Below are 14,698 nucleotides of genomic sequence, written 5' to 3' on the forward strand. Positions count from 1 at the left end.
ATTACTTATTCCACTGCTCAACTTGAAATAAGTCACATATTAAATATCACTTAAACATAATTATATTAAATAATGGGGGTAGGGGAAGTTATAGGCTTAAATGAGAATAAAATTTCATACTATAAATAAATATTTATTGATCACAGGATAGCATATTATTTTCTTTCCTCAAAAGTACAAAGAAAAATTAATACATTATATTGTTAGATAAGTTCATAAAATGTAGAGATTAGCATATATACATATTTCTAAAAGTCTTTTGAAAACTTCAAAGTGCTAAAATAGTGCTCCTGTTTCTTTAAGGGTGTAGCCTGAAATATTTCATTGTTGTATTCAAAAAAGAAGGACATTTTATTACAAATGGTACTACCATTACTTTTCTACTTTCAGAAATTTTCTACCTTTCCATATCTAAGCAGTTTCTTCTAAGTACCAAACATTTGTAATATAATGTTCTTTTTTAAAATATGGATAGGTACCATTGTGCTTTCTGAATTTTTGTTCTGATGCGTTGTATGCTACGGAAACTACTGAGTGAAGGGACAAGAAGAGGAATTGGCACAAACACACTGATCGGATTCTAAAGAAGACAAAAAGTTCCTTTCTTACCTTCAATAGGTTTTGGTACAAAATGTGATGAGGGCTTGGTTTTCTTCACTCTGTTCCCCTTCATAATTTGACCTTCTTTATTGAGTCCCAGAAACCACGCTCGGCCTGATTCTTGCTGACGGTACAGGGTGGAAGAATAGATCACATAGTAGTTTTCAAACACAGATTCCTTAAATTTGCATTCTGGAGTGAAAACATCCTGCAGAAAAAAATATAGATATAAAAAAGAGAAAGGATTTTTTAATAAATCAGCAAATGCTTCAATACAATGAACACGAAATATAGGTCCGCTGTTAAGAATGTGTGAGAGGAAACTGCACATAATTTCTACTCACTCTTGGTTATAAAGATTGTCTGTGCAAAATCAAGAAACAAGGTTTTCTTTCCAGAAAGCTTTTCCCCTACAGAGCACAACTACAGAGGCTAAAGTCACTCATTGTGTTAATATCAAGATTATGCCCAGGTTCAAACTCTGATCCCAGCATGTTTTATAAGTTTAAGAGACTGGCCACTGTGCATCCGAGTGGCCCTTAGCATGTAGAATGCACCCCTGGGAGTCAAAATCCAAACAACAGCACACACAGGCTCAGCAGACGTTTTTGAGGGTCTATCCTAGATGTACAGCCCCTGTTGCTCCTCCCAGCTTTCTTTACCTGCCAAGTGTGTGTTTTTCAAGTCAAGTAGCAACACATGCCTTGTCTGACCCTATATAGTTAATGTAATTAACTTGTCCCATACTTCTGACTTATCTTTTTCCCATTCTTTACAGACCCACATTTCCTCCTCATTGTGCTGGCTGTAATAACCCTTGGGATGAAATTGGAAGGAATGAATGAACACTCATTGCATTGCAGCCCTGGTCTCTGCTCTGATTCTTAGGAACAACAAGCACAACCCATTTCAAGTCCTGCACAACCTTTGTTTTTGAAAACCTCTTGGACAACAAATTAACACAGTTCGATCTCACATGTCATTAAGGTCACCGTTCAAATGTGACTCTCAGACACCTCTCCGACTACCTTACATAATTTAGCACATTCCCCAGTCACTTTCTAATCCTTTACTTTGCTTTTTCTTCATAACACTATCTCACATTATATTATATATGAATCTGCTTACGTTTCTGCATGGTATGCGCCACATGGTTATACCTCCCTCTTATTCTCAACAGTTATTAGGATTTAGAAAAAAACAACTACTTCAACCAAATAATTGAGTGATAAGACATCATGAGAGCTGGGTTTTTATTCCTGCATATCTCTAATTTGTGTTGAAATTGGGGACTTCTTAGGTTCCCTGCTCCCCTAAGTATAAATGATAAATGTTTGTTGAACTAGGCAGTAATAGGTGAGCATTTTGACTTAAGCCTTTTATATCTTTACCATTCATATAAAATAAACAATTCCTTGAAGTTAAAGAGCCAATATAAAAAATATTGTTATTTCAAAATTAGGGCTTACATATCAAGAAATGGTGATAATATATTATTAAGAAAACAAAATATAAAACATAAATAAGAATATAATAAGAGAAATCAAACTTAGCCCTTATGTTAGTAATTATGACTAACAATTGTCTGTATGATATGTAAAAATTACTGATTTTCCAAGCATGTGGTAACTACAAAGGATCCTTTCAGTTTGATCTTTCTCCTTTTTAAATCAAAACACAAATCTAAACCCTTTACAGTGTACAAAAGCATTTTTCATATTTGCTGTGCAATCTTCATTATTGGGTAATATATAAGGAAAAATGAATAAGAATTGATTATTTTTAAACACAATTTATGTCCGACAACTCCAGGGATAGACACTTCCTTTGATTATATAACCTTTGACTACCTGGCTGTGAAGCTTCTAGTTTGCTAACTTCATTGACAGCTTTTAGATGCACAGATCTTGAAAATCTTTGGTTTGCTTTACATAGTGTATTGTCAGACACAATAAATCAGGCAAGACAATCATTGCTTCCATCTTGAAAAGAGGCAAAGAAAATGCTAAAATATATCATTTCAAATGAAACATTATTTAAAGAGCTACATTGTTTTTACTAGAACAAGTCTAATTTTATAACTTAAAAATACTCTACAGATACAGAAATCTTTATATACTGTCTAGATAATTTTTAAAGGTTTTATTCATTCAATTTTACAGAGAGGGAAAGAGAGGGAGAAAGAGAAGAAGAAAAACATTAATGTGTGGTTGCCTCTCACGTGGCCCCACTGGGGGCCTGGCCTGCAACTCAGGCAAGTGCAATGACTGGGAATCGAACCAGTGACACTTTGGTTTGCAGGCTGGCACTCAATCCCCTGAGCTACACCAGCCAGGGCTCTAGATAATTTTTTTACTGGAAAATGAGCTGGTTTGTCTAATAGTAAAGGTTCTTTGTTAATATATTCTTTGTAGTATCTTACAAAGCAACCAAGTAAATTTATGTCACCATAAAGTGATAAAAACTGGTATATTGGAAACACAATTGTGAAGGCAGATAGACAGATTCAAATCCATGATTTTAAAACTTGGACAAGTTATTTAATTCTTCTGGAGCTCAGTGTCATCTGTGAATTAAGGCTAATGATATCATGACTATAAGTTTACAATTAGTAAATAAGACAATAAAGGTGTGTTTAACATAGTATCTGGCCTATTACTCACTTTCTTTACTTATAGTTACAATTTCCAGATGATGTCTGATAAGAGAAAAAATTATGCTGAGCAACTGCTGAGAAAAGTTACTTTACTTGTGGAATCCGAGTGCTCTATCCTGAGTTTCTCTTCCCTGAAAAGGCTAATCAAGGCTATCTTACTTAAGGTTAATTTGGTCCTCTATAGAGAGCACATGAATAAACCTGACCCTTTCTCTTTTTCTGGTAGAGGATATTTTTGATACAGGTTTAATGTAGACCAGGCAAACAGTGAAATTGTTAAAGACTTTCCTTCCCTTGGATCAGTCATCAGTTCAAACGGAGAGTGCAGCCAAAACGTCAAGGGAAGGCTCAGACTCAGAAGGGCAGCAATGGAAGAGTTAGAGATCACCAAGACCAAAGAGGTGTCATTAAGACCTTCCGCGCCCTTGTATTCCAAGTTATTATGTACAGATGTGAAAGCTGGACATTGAAGGAGGCTGATGGGAAAAATACAATGATTCATTTGAGATGTGGTGTTGGAAGTAAGCTGTATGAATACCTGGGACTGCCAGAAAGATGAACAAGTGGTCCTAAAGCAAATCGAGGCTGAAACATTGATGGGGGCAAAGATGACAAAACTAATTTTGTCTTGCTTTGGGCTCGCCATGAGAAGGCAGGGTTCTTTGGAAAAGATAATTCTGGGAAAAACAGAAGGCAGCAAGGAAAGAGGAAGACTTTCCTCTTATAAGATGGATTGGCTCCATAAAGGAAGCCATAGGCCTGAGTTTACAGAAGCTGAGAAGGCATGTTGAGAACAGGATATTGTGGAGATCACTCATTCATAGTGTGATCTCCAGGGTTGCTAGGAGTTGGAGCAAGCTCAGTGGCACTGACACACAAGTTTTAGACATGAATCTGAGAAACAATGTAATTTTCAGCTTCATAACACCTCTTAATAAGGCACAATATCACATAGCCATTGGATTTAGCCTATAACCAGAAGCCTACAACTATAGAAGGGGCGGGAGTGGAAAGTGGGAGGCTTTTGGGTGGAGGGATATATCATATTACTATTCACTGTTATAAAAATTACTTCCAAGAGTCTGAATGTTCTGGAGACAGAGATTTTAGTGCAGTTCTCCACTAAAATCGTCATTGGTTTTTATGAACTAAGCATGTACATAGTATGTCACCAAATGCCCACAATGACTAAGTTTGAAAACCAAGGCAACTACACCACATACCCTGCACACATTCATGAAGGAGCATGTGAGCCTCTGGTGCCTCAGTCTGCCTTCCTTTCTGTGGAGAAGAATGAACGTGGGGGATATTTTCAAATTCCCATACTTCAATTTAAACTTTGCAATACATTTTAGAAAACCATTCATCTTGAATATTCTAAAAAGTCCCAGAAATTATCAACTGAGATTGGAAATGCCTGCCAGGGTTTTTTACATGAAATTTTCCTATTTTTAAAACTCCACGTGTCAGTACCCTTGAGGTCAGAATAACTGGTATCATGCATAACCTCCTGATGTAAACAATGGTAAAACTGTGTAAAGACATGAGGCAATAGTTTCCTGGCACCTGCCAACTGGAATTACAGGGTTTTGATCTTCAAGAGAAAGAAAATATATGAGGTAAGTACCACATGAACTCTGGCTTGCTGCAAGTGGTTCTCTTTAAGCCTGAAATGGAAGGGTGATGCTGAAGTATAGCACTTTCATTCTTCTTAAACTGAGGAGGCAGAAACTGAGGTTTTGATCTATAAAGGGCCTTGGATATGTGGATGAAGGTTCCAGAGGAAAGGAACCTGGTGCAATGCGGGAGGATTCAATGGGAATTCCCAAAGACCCTGGGCTTTTCCACAGACTGCACAAGTTCAAGACGAGAGTCCTCGAAGCCCAGCATTGAACAGCTACTGCAGACTGAGAGCTGAAGAAAGATACCAGAGACTGTGCAGGGCTGGGATGTGATGAATGTCTAGACAAGCCAGAAAGGAGACACCTTAAGAAACACATTGGACATTCACTGAAAACCTCAGAAAAGAAACTCAGATTAATGATCACACCTAGCTAAGATCCTCACACCCCCACCCCTATGGCTAAAGACATCAGAAAAATAGTTAAGACCGAACCCCTCTGCCTCCAACATGCACACACTCACATACACACACAACATGGTAAGATAAGAGGATCTACTAGGTATTTTTCTAAATACCAAAACACACACTCACACACACTCTTTGTCAGAGGGTAAAATAATACATTCTACAACATATCATAGAAATGTGTAGCATAAGATAAAGGTCACAAACCATGTATATAAGCAAAGCAATGTTAGCAGTCAACACAAAGATCAAAATACAGCTCAGATTTAGAATTAACACCCTACAAATACGTTATAGGACTTACAGAAAAAGAAAGACATAATTAGTAATCAAATAGAAAATAGTAGCAAGAATGGAAATAATAAAAAGAAACAAATGAAAGTTTTAGAAATGGAAAGGACAACATTTAAGGGAGAAAAATGTTGTATGCACTTACTGCCATAAGTAGATACTGGCCAATGAAGGCATGAAAAAACCTGAAGACAGACTGATTGAAAGTACCCAGGCTAAAAATACACAGATAAATAAAGATTTCAAAAAACACACAAAGAAACAAGCTCAATCAGATCACCATATTAAGCACATACATGGAAGAAAAAGCAATTAAATAAAGGTGAAAATGAATAAGTAATGGTTCAAATTTATCTAATATGCTAAAAAATAAAAAGTGCTACAGATCCAGATTGAAGAAGTTCAGCAAACTCCAAGCAGTATAAAAACACCAACACTGTACTCAGGCACATTGAAACCAAACTGCTGAGAAATAAAGATAAAGAAAAAAGTAAAATGAAGCAGTGAAGAAAAAAAGATGTATCAAACACATAAGCATTCGAAGCTAGGAGACAAGAGAGAATGAAGTCATTAGAGTGCTGAAATAAAAAAACTGATTGAACCTGTAATTTTACACACAGTGTATGTATCCTTCAAAGCTGGTAAAATAAAGTAAAAGTATTTTCAGATAAACAAAATGAGTGAATTTATTTCTAGCAGACTTACATTATAATAAATGCTAAAATATGTTATTTGGGCTGAAGGGAAATTATACCAGATGGAAAACTAGGTTATGCAGGAAAGGATAAATAGCACTGGGAATCATAAATATGTTCACAAATATAAAAGCACATACTTTTCTTATTTTAATTTTAAAGCAAAAATAATAACATTGTAATGACAGTTATAATGCAAAACAAAAACATATGTACTGGGTTGGCCAAAAAGTTCATATGGTTTCTTCCATGAAGTAAAAACCCACATTTTTCATTTTCACCAATAACTATATTGATATGGATATTTTGAGTATGTAAATGGTGCTGCTAAACATCTTCCAATGCATAAGACAGTCCCACAGCAAAGAATTATTTGGCCAAAATGTCAATAGTACCAAGAAACTTCACAAAGTTTTGACATGTTCAATCAGTCACAGAACCTTCTCCATACACTGCGCAAATCTTTTTTTGTGTTTCGGTTGCATTTTTACCTTTCTCGAAATCATAAAGCACATATGCCAAAAAATATGTGCTTTTTCCATCTTCAATATTAAAATGGCTGCACAAAGATTCACTAATTTTGCTAAGTTTTTAAAATGCATGCTGATATGACAGCTGTCACGATACCATCTAACAAAATTGTTTTGAATGAAGTTAGAGACAACTAAGCATTACTAGAGCCATGGTACAGAAAAAACTAGAACTTTTTGGTCAACCCAATATATATATATATATACACACACACACACACACATGCACACACACATATATACCACATATATACACATACACACATCTATAGTGTGTGTCAACACACAAGGAGTTGACAATAGCGTTTGCCTTCTGGGTAGGGATCAGGATGGTTGGAGAATAAAGTGGCAAGAAATAAAGTTACTTTTCTCTATGCATGTGTTACTGCTTCAAACAGTAAATTAAATTAAAGGGAAAATCCTCTTGGTCAAGTAAAATTAATCTATTAGCTAAATGTGGCTTTCAGACATCTAATACAGAGCACAGCTGCAAGATCACTTCTATACTAAATGTGATAAATCTCAGACTCTGAAATGGGAATTTACTTACACAGGCACACACGACAAGCAAAAGCCTCATGACTATTAGAATAAGATCCCTTGATCCCATATAAAAGAATGGTTCTCTCTGAGAAAAATTACTGAAGGAGGAAATCAATGAGACCCTCACTATTTAAACAACTGCAAATGGACTAGTTGAGTGAAGGAGGGGATGAAAATAAATCTTATTACCTCACTTACCCCATCGCTCAGAGACCACCAGAATAAACTTGGTACTCAGTACTTAGAAAATTATCATCATATGTGTCATGGGACTCTCCCAGTTTCATTTTCAGCTTTTCCATGATTTGGATAAGTCCCTAAATCAAGGGGACCAAAAACCTCTTGTCCATTACTATCTGAATTTCTGGTCAAAGCTGGCATAAACATAAAACATGGTGGGCTTTCCAGACAGTGACGACATTTCACCTGTGAAAGCGCTGTTGAGGGCTTTTATTAGGGGTAATATGTCACTGTAGGCACACTATCGTGCCATCTCTTCTGTCACCGAGGAGAAACAAACCCAGAATTTGCTTCTGGTGCTTGCTCATTGGGTTCAAGTTACACTTTCACTTAAACATCTTCCTGGCAGGGGTTCCAGTGCTCAGTGACTGAAACCTTCCTCAGCGAGGAGCTCCTGTAAATGGTCAATGAATGAGAAGTGCGGGCTGGGATGCACCATGACTACAGAGCACCCGATGCAGGATTGCCGTGAAGTTGCTGGGAAGTATAACAGACACTGCAGATCCTTTATTAATCTGAGACAAATGAAAAATTAAAAAAAACAAAGCAAAATAACTCTGGTAGCCTGCAGGTACCCCCCGTGGGTGTGAGTAGACCAAGACCTGACTTTATACCCCTAGCAGAGCTATAAAACCGCCTCTCACAGGTGTCTTCTGCTCCGTCTCAATCAAGCCTGCATGCTCTGTCTCACTAGACACTTTTATTTCAATGGCTGAAAGAGTAAACTGCTAGACAAACAGTCTTGATAGAAGCAAAAAGCTAGAGTTGTGGTTTTTAAAAATCTACTGCAAATCCTCTTGCTGAGATGATGAATAATTCAGCACTCAAGAGGGATGCAGAGAGAGGGGCCTAGTTTACTTTACGAATGTCTCTGAAGATTACTGAATACAATTTACCTCCATCATGTTTTGATTGTGCTATCACTCAGACCATGACAAGGACTTATTTGATTTCATAAAAGGTACTAAAAGCAAGTGAAGGCCATATGCTCTGTCCTTACGATGAACATAGAGGCCTTGGAGTCTATATTTAGCCTGAGCCTCCATTTTACAAAGAAACCAAGGTCTCCAGGGGTATGAATTGTCATAATCAACATCATGCCACTAGATGTTATATGCATTTGCAAATGCAATCTTACTAAGTACAACTTATTTGAGATCAGGGTCTCTCACTTATTCCCCCTTTGCTCCTGCATAGTGCCTAGCAACTGGTAGCTTCTCTATGGAAGCTTGTGAATGAGTGGATGAAGACAGCCTATTCCAAATGGCCAGAACAGTTTGATGAAACAGCCCTCGGAAGGTTTCGTCAGTCCAAGTAGAGAAATCTTCCAGAGCTAAGCTTCCATGGAAACAAAATTCAGAATCCAACTACTTACATTCACTTAGTCTGTTTGTTTTATAATTGAAACTTGAAAGTTACAGCTAATGGTCAACAGATTCACTTTTAAAGATAATATTATTTATTCTTATAGAAAAATACTTGTATATGAAAAAGAGAGAGAGAAACATGTTTAAATAAACAGTATACATTTTCTGAAGGAGCCTACAATACACAAATGAAGAGAGATATGAATCCACATTCTATGTCAGCTTACAAAAGACAGAGATTTCACGGAGAGTGTCTATAAGAGATACTATTCCTTTCTTGAATTGACAAGTAATTACATAAAAATTCAAATACATTTTAACTTGATAAAAGCCACTAACATGTATTAAGCAAAGCAAACACATGGGAAGGATATAAGTAGAATGCTAATGATTCCTTTTTATGTTAATTCTTTCAAAACCACATGTGAATCATTTAAGAGTAAACCCATTCTTCTGATGTACTGTAAAATGTCATAGCTCCTCTTCTGGTCCTTGTCTATATACCTCCAATTCTTTCAAGAAGTCTTATATAAAATGTTGTTTAATACTTAGTGAAGTGAAAGTAACTTTTTTCTGCACATTTTAACCTGATTAGTAAGAAGGCTATACTTCCTTTGTATATATAAATGTATTCTATTAAAGTCATGTTCAGGAAATGTCAAATGAATAAAGAATTTTATTTTTAGATCACCTACACAAAAGCCATCAATTTGATTTCTCTTAAATTTTATTTTATGGAATGCTACTTTATCTAAAAGGGAAATAATATGTATTCATCTTCTATTTTGATTTTTCTGCCTCTATGTAAAAAAAAAGAGAAGAAAACAAAAAATGGGTTGAAAAATTTAAAAATAATTAAAAAGCCATTGCCTAGCATGAGTCATATCTCCTTTTCTGTTAACCTAAAATTTTCTGAACCTGCCTACAGCTTTAGTTTCAAAGTTGGGGCTCTATAGATATAGATTACCAAAGGGATGGGGTGGGGGAATGGGTGGAATAAATAAATAAGATATTCATATTTATCGATTGGCAAAATGCCAATAAAAGCACAATAAAATATTTTAAAATGTTGACGATGAAAGTAAAAATGAAAAAAGGGTTAGAAGATGAATTAGCATGGATCAGACTGTCTTCAGGGGTGAGAGAAAAACAAAGTTTGAGGTTTAATTATTGATAAGCAGTTAGTACTTGCCTTTGGTTTCCCCTGCAGTGTGTCAAAGATGCTCAACAAGAGTTTTTGCTCTTTAGAGATACCGGTAATTTGCAGCTTAGTGTTTTAAATTTTTAAATTTTTCCTCTTAATAGAAGTCTGGATTATTAGAGATGAAACTGAAAAGAAACCTGGAAGTTTTCTAAACCATTTTATAAAAGGGAAAGACCCAGGACTGGAAGCGAACCTCAAAACTGCTGCTGTTCTCTTCACTAGAAGCCAAGCAGCAAAGTGTCACAGCATCTCACCAATTTAGCTTGTATTCAGCCTGAATAGAATCTGACCATTTTCCCTAATGGAATCAGCATGAAAATTTCTAGCATTCAACTTTTGAAAAGCTGCATTTAAAACAATTGTGTGGGAGAGCAGAACAACATGTGAACAAGCTACCATGCTTATCGAAAACTAGACAAGTTTCCATTTCTGACACATACAGTCTTTATTTGAGCAAGGGCAAAAATGCACATAGTATAACTTTTAAAACAGTTTCTCATAAATAGGTCAAGAAAAATGGAAGTATGAGTTTGCCATATTTTCATGTACATTTGATGTACATTTTATATGAAAATAACCTATAGATGGGCCAGCCAAAGTAGGTGGGACAAGGGAAGGTTAATATGAGGTTGACAAAATAGCATATTTGGTATTTAATTCCCAGATACTCAGTGAAATAATTATATAATCCATATATTCTTTCACCAAACATTTAAATTTTGTATGTGCTCTAATTAGTTAATGATATAGAAATTAATAGACAGTCTTTGTAGTCAGAGTTCAAAATGTTGTGAGACATATGATCAAGTAATAAAATCTCTGTTAAGTAAGGATCAAGGTCAAGAAGATCTTCCTGGAAGAGGCTGTATTTGACCCTTGAGTAATGCATTGGAACATAGGAGGTAGAGAATGAACGAAGGAAGAGAAGGAAAGAAAATATTTTATTAGTTCAATAATCAATTTATATAATATTCTAATATTCAATATTTATGTGACTCTCTCAATGAAATCTAAGGTTCTAAGAGTCACTAATGAGATAGTCGACCTAAAAGATGGTTGAATGGAATGAATTCTAGGATAGCACCTCCATGTCCACGCTCCGTAGGACCTACTGCATTTAGGAGAATACCATTCTGGCCTTTCCTAAGATTTCTGTGGGATTAAAGACTGAAACTATGCCCCTGTTTATCTTTCAACTTTAAGTTGTTTTCCAGAGGTGGTACTGAACCTCCAATTAGAGAATGCTACCACTAGGTGGAGCGGTGGTGACTTGGTTGGAATAGGCTTTGGTCTTGGTGTGACTGAGAAAGAGAGGTTATGCATCCTAATGTTCATAGCAGCACAATTTACAAGAGCCAAGTGCTGGAAGCAACCTAAGTGCCCATCAGTAAATGAGTGGATCAAAAAAACTGTGGTACATTTACACAATGAAATACTATACAGCAGAAAGAAAGAAGCTCCACCCATTCTTCATGACAGCATGGATGGAACTGGAGAGCATTATGCTAAGTGAAATAAGGCAGGCAATGAAAGACAAATACCATATGATCTCACCTATAAGTGGAACCTAATCAACAAAACAACAAGCAAGCAAAACATAACCAGAGGCATGAAATAAAGAACAAACTAACAGTAACCATAGGAGGAGGGGGAGGGTATAATGGGGGAAAGAAGGGGAAGGGTTGTCAAGGAACACATATAAAATACCCATGGACAAAGCCACAGGAGGGCAGGACTGAAGGTGGGAGGTGGGCATGGATGAGGCAGGGGAGAGTGGTGTGAGGTAGAGACAACTGTACTTGAACAACAATAAAAAGAAAGAAAGAAAGATTATGGGCCTTCTGAATCTTATTTCCATTTCTTTTCATTTTTCTTTTAGTAACAGTATCTGAGAATGTGACTATATTTGCATATAGGGCCTTTAAAGAGGCAATTAAATAAAAATGAGCCTATCTTAGAGGGTAGGGCTCTAACCCAATCTAAACCCAATTTCCTTATAAGATTAGATTAGGATGCACAGAGGGACACCAGGGGCAGGAATGCAGAGAGACAACCAAGTGAAGAGGCAGCAGGGAGGCAAACACCTGTGAGCCAAGCGAAGAAGTCTCGGAAGAAGCTAACCTCGCTGGCACCTTGATTTTGGAATTCCAGCACCCCACACTGTGAGAAAATGAATTTTAATTGTTTAAACAACTCAGTATGCAGCATTTTATTACACAGACATGTGTTTTGTTATGGCAACCCCGAAAACTAATACACTCTGAAGAAGATTCTGGGTTGGCTACCAAGTTTCTGACACCCTCCTTTCCTTTCACCAGGATCTATTAACAGGGGCGTCTGCATTTGACACTCAGGTGCAAGGTGGGGGAGGGAATAGTCTATGTGAAGCACAGAAGTTTGAGGAGTTTTCCACATTGTGTTGTTGAGGGAAGGTTGACGAAAAGCGTGGGAAACACCTGATATAGGGTAAATGGTTTGTTAGAGTCAAGACAAAGCAGTTTGCTTGTTTGTTTGTTTACATAGTCCTCAGAAAGATGAAGTATTTAAGATATTTCACATTAACTTTATATTTTATCCATACCACTTCTCTCAGACCAAGCACAAAGGTCAACATTTTATAATTGTTATACACATAATACATTTATCAGTAATAAGGAAATAAAAGCACAGTATATAAGTTGCAGCTGGCATAAAGTTTTATGCTTTAAAAAGTTCCATACATATAAAAAACTCTTTTAAAGGGTAAAATATGTGTAAAACAACCATATTTTAAAAGAAAAATACAGCAATTATTTAACAGACCTATAATATGCATCTTACACTATATACTGATGACTGGATTCTGAAAAATTCTAATCCCCACTCTCTTTCTGAAATATTCTTCTTAAATCCAAGTAGGTCAATATCTCACCCATGAAAAGCAACATAAATGATAAAGTATCCTATAGGTGCAAGATATTCTCATTTATGCCCATTATTCTGAAGAACGATGACCTCTTCAAAAATATTTATTATTTCTGTCCATCCTTTTTGGATTCCATTACAGTGAGCCGGTGAGACAGCAGTATAGGCCTTGTGAAAGAGACAGGCTTGTTGCAGCGGCCTCAGGTACCTCTTCCCTATCACTGCTTCTAGCACCAGTGACGGTCCTGACACCATGTATTTGCACAAGTAACATAACAAAGCCCTAAAAATGACAGGGACACAGAGAAACATACAAACTGGATAGGAGACAGGTTCCCCTGAAAATAAGAAAATTAGATTAAAACATGTTCTGATCCTTTTTAGTTTGTTTGTCACATGGACATAGGATAACACTGAGCCGTTAAGCACCCTGAGGATGGCACCAGTGGGCTTCTGTGGCCATCTCTGGTGTTTTAGCATTAATTATCAGGACAAACTGGTAAAATCACATTTCAATCTCACTTAATACAAAAAATTTGTTTTTTAGATTTTTAATTTTTATGTATTTTTCGACAGAGGGGACAGGAGGGAGAAAAACATCCGTGTATGGTTGCCTCTCACATGCCTCCTAAAGGGGACCTGGCCTGCAAGCCAGGCACGTGCCCTCATTAGGGATCAAACTGGTGACCCTTTGGTTCATAGACCAGCACTCAATCCACTGAGCCACACCAGCCAGGACTAATGCAGAAACTTTATATGATAAAGAAAAATTAAAATCTTATTCAGCAAATTTTCACTTAGTAAAGAACGAATCATATGGTTACTAGTCTTATGATTTTCTTACAAGCTAACCAGAATGAAACAAGTGATTATGGGCTTTTCAGTAGGAAGGGAAATTCTCTTCTTATTCTCTCACTCTCATTGTCTCTTACAGGCACACACACGTGCGTGTACACACAGTTTTCCTAAAACACAATTAAAATATATTAATACATTAAAAAATAACACAGGCAACAAGAAAGGTCTTTGCACTCAAAAGAAGTTTCTAATGTTATTAGCCCCCCACATGCTTACTTTACAATTTTTTTTTATGAAATCACAGATTGCAATGGTTTAAAACTTAAAGAGGAGACCACTTGATTTTCCTAAGGAATAAGGCCCTGAGTGGAGAAATTCTATCTTCAAGGTTCATTTTCAAAATGAAAGGTGAATCTTTAATTTGTATTGCTGCACTAAGTGTAGACCCAACATGTACTTATGAACATCTGCAGTTATTTTTATCTACAAAACAAATCTGTGTACATACCACATACCATTGTAAGAATACATTGAGATACAAAAAAGCATTAAGATGTTCGCCATTTCAAATAGGGAGCCATTGGTATCAAGAAACTGCCAATAAAATATGGAATTAAGGACAACACAATAATCCTTTAAATAGTAATGTCAAAAATAATTTTAGCACCTACACAGTGAGTGGAGTTAGATTTAGTTGTCATAATAGTCCTGTTGGGAGGTAGGATTACACAGAGCAGGACAATTTGCTCCAGATAAGTCAGAAATTTAGTCTCGATAATCT

General features: G+C 36.3%; 1 protein-coding gene across 4 annotated transcripts in view; it reads right to left on the reverse strand.

Moving 5' to 3' along the window:
• Positions 1–14,698, reverse strand: part of FGF12 (fibroblast growth factor 12) — a 513,666-nt gene that overhangs the window by 21,773 nt on the left and 477,195 nt on the right. For all 4 annotated transcript variants that reach the window (XM_037039936.1, XM_037039945.1, XM_037039927.1 and 1 more), the window contains one exon: positions 610–808. In XM_037039936.1, the coding sequence (XP_036895831.1) occupies positions 610–808 (199 nt within the window). The remainder of the gene's footprint in view (positions 1–609; positions 809–14,698) is intronic.

The sequence above is a fragment of the Sturnira hondurensis genome, unplaced genomic scaffold (assembly GCF_014824575.4).
Source record: "Sturnira hondurensis isolate 20B ecotype Veracruz unplaced genomic scaffold, ASM1482457v3 Scaffold0000396, whole genome shotgun sequence".
Taxonomy (NCBI): Eukaryota; Metazoa; Chordata; class Mammalia; order Chiroptera; family Phyllostomidae; genus Sturnira; species Sturnira hondurensis.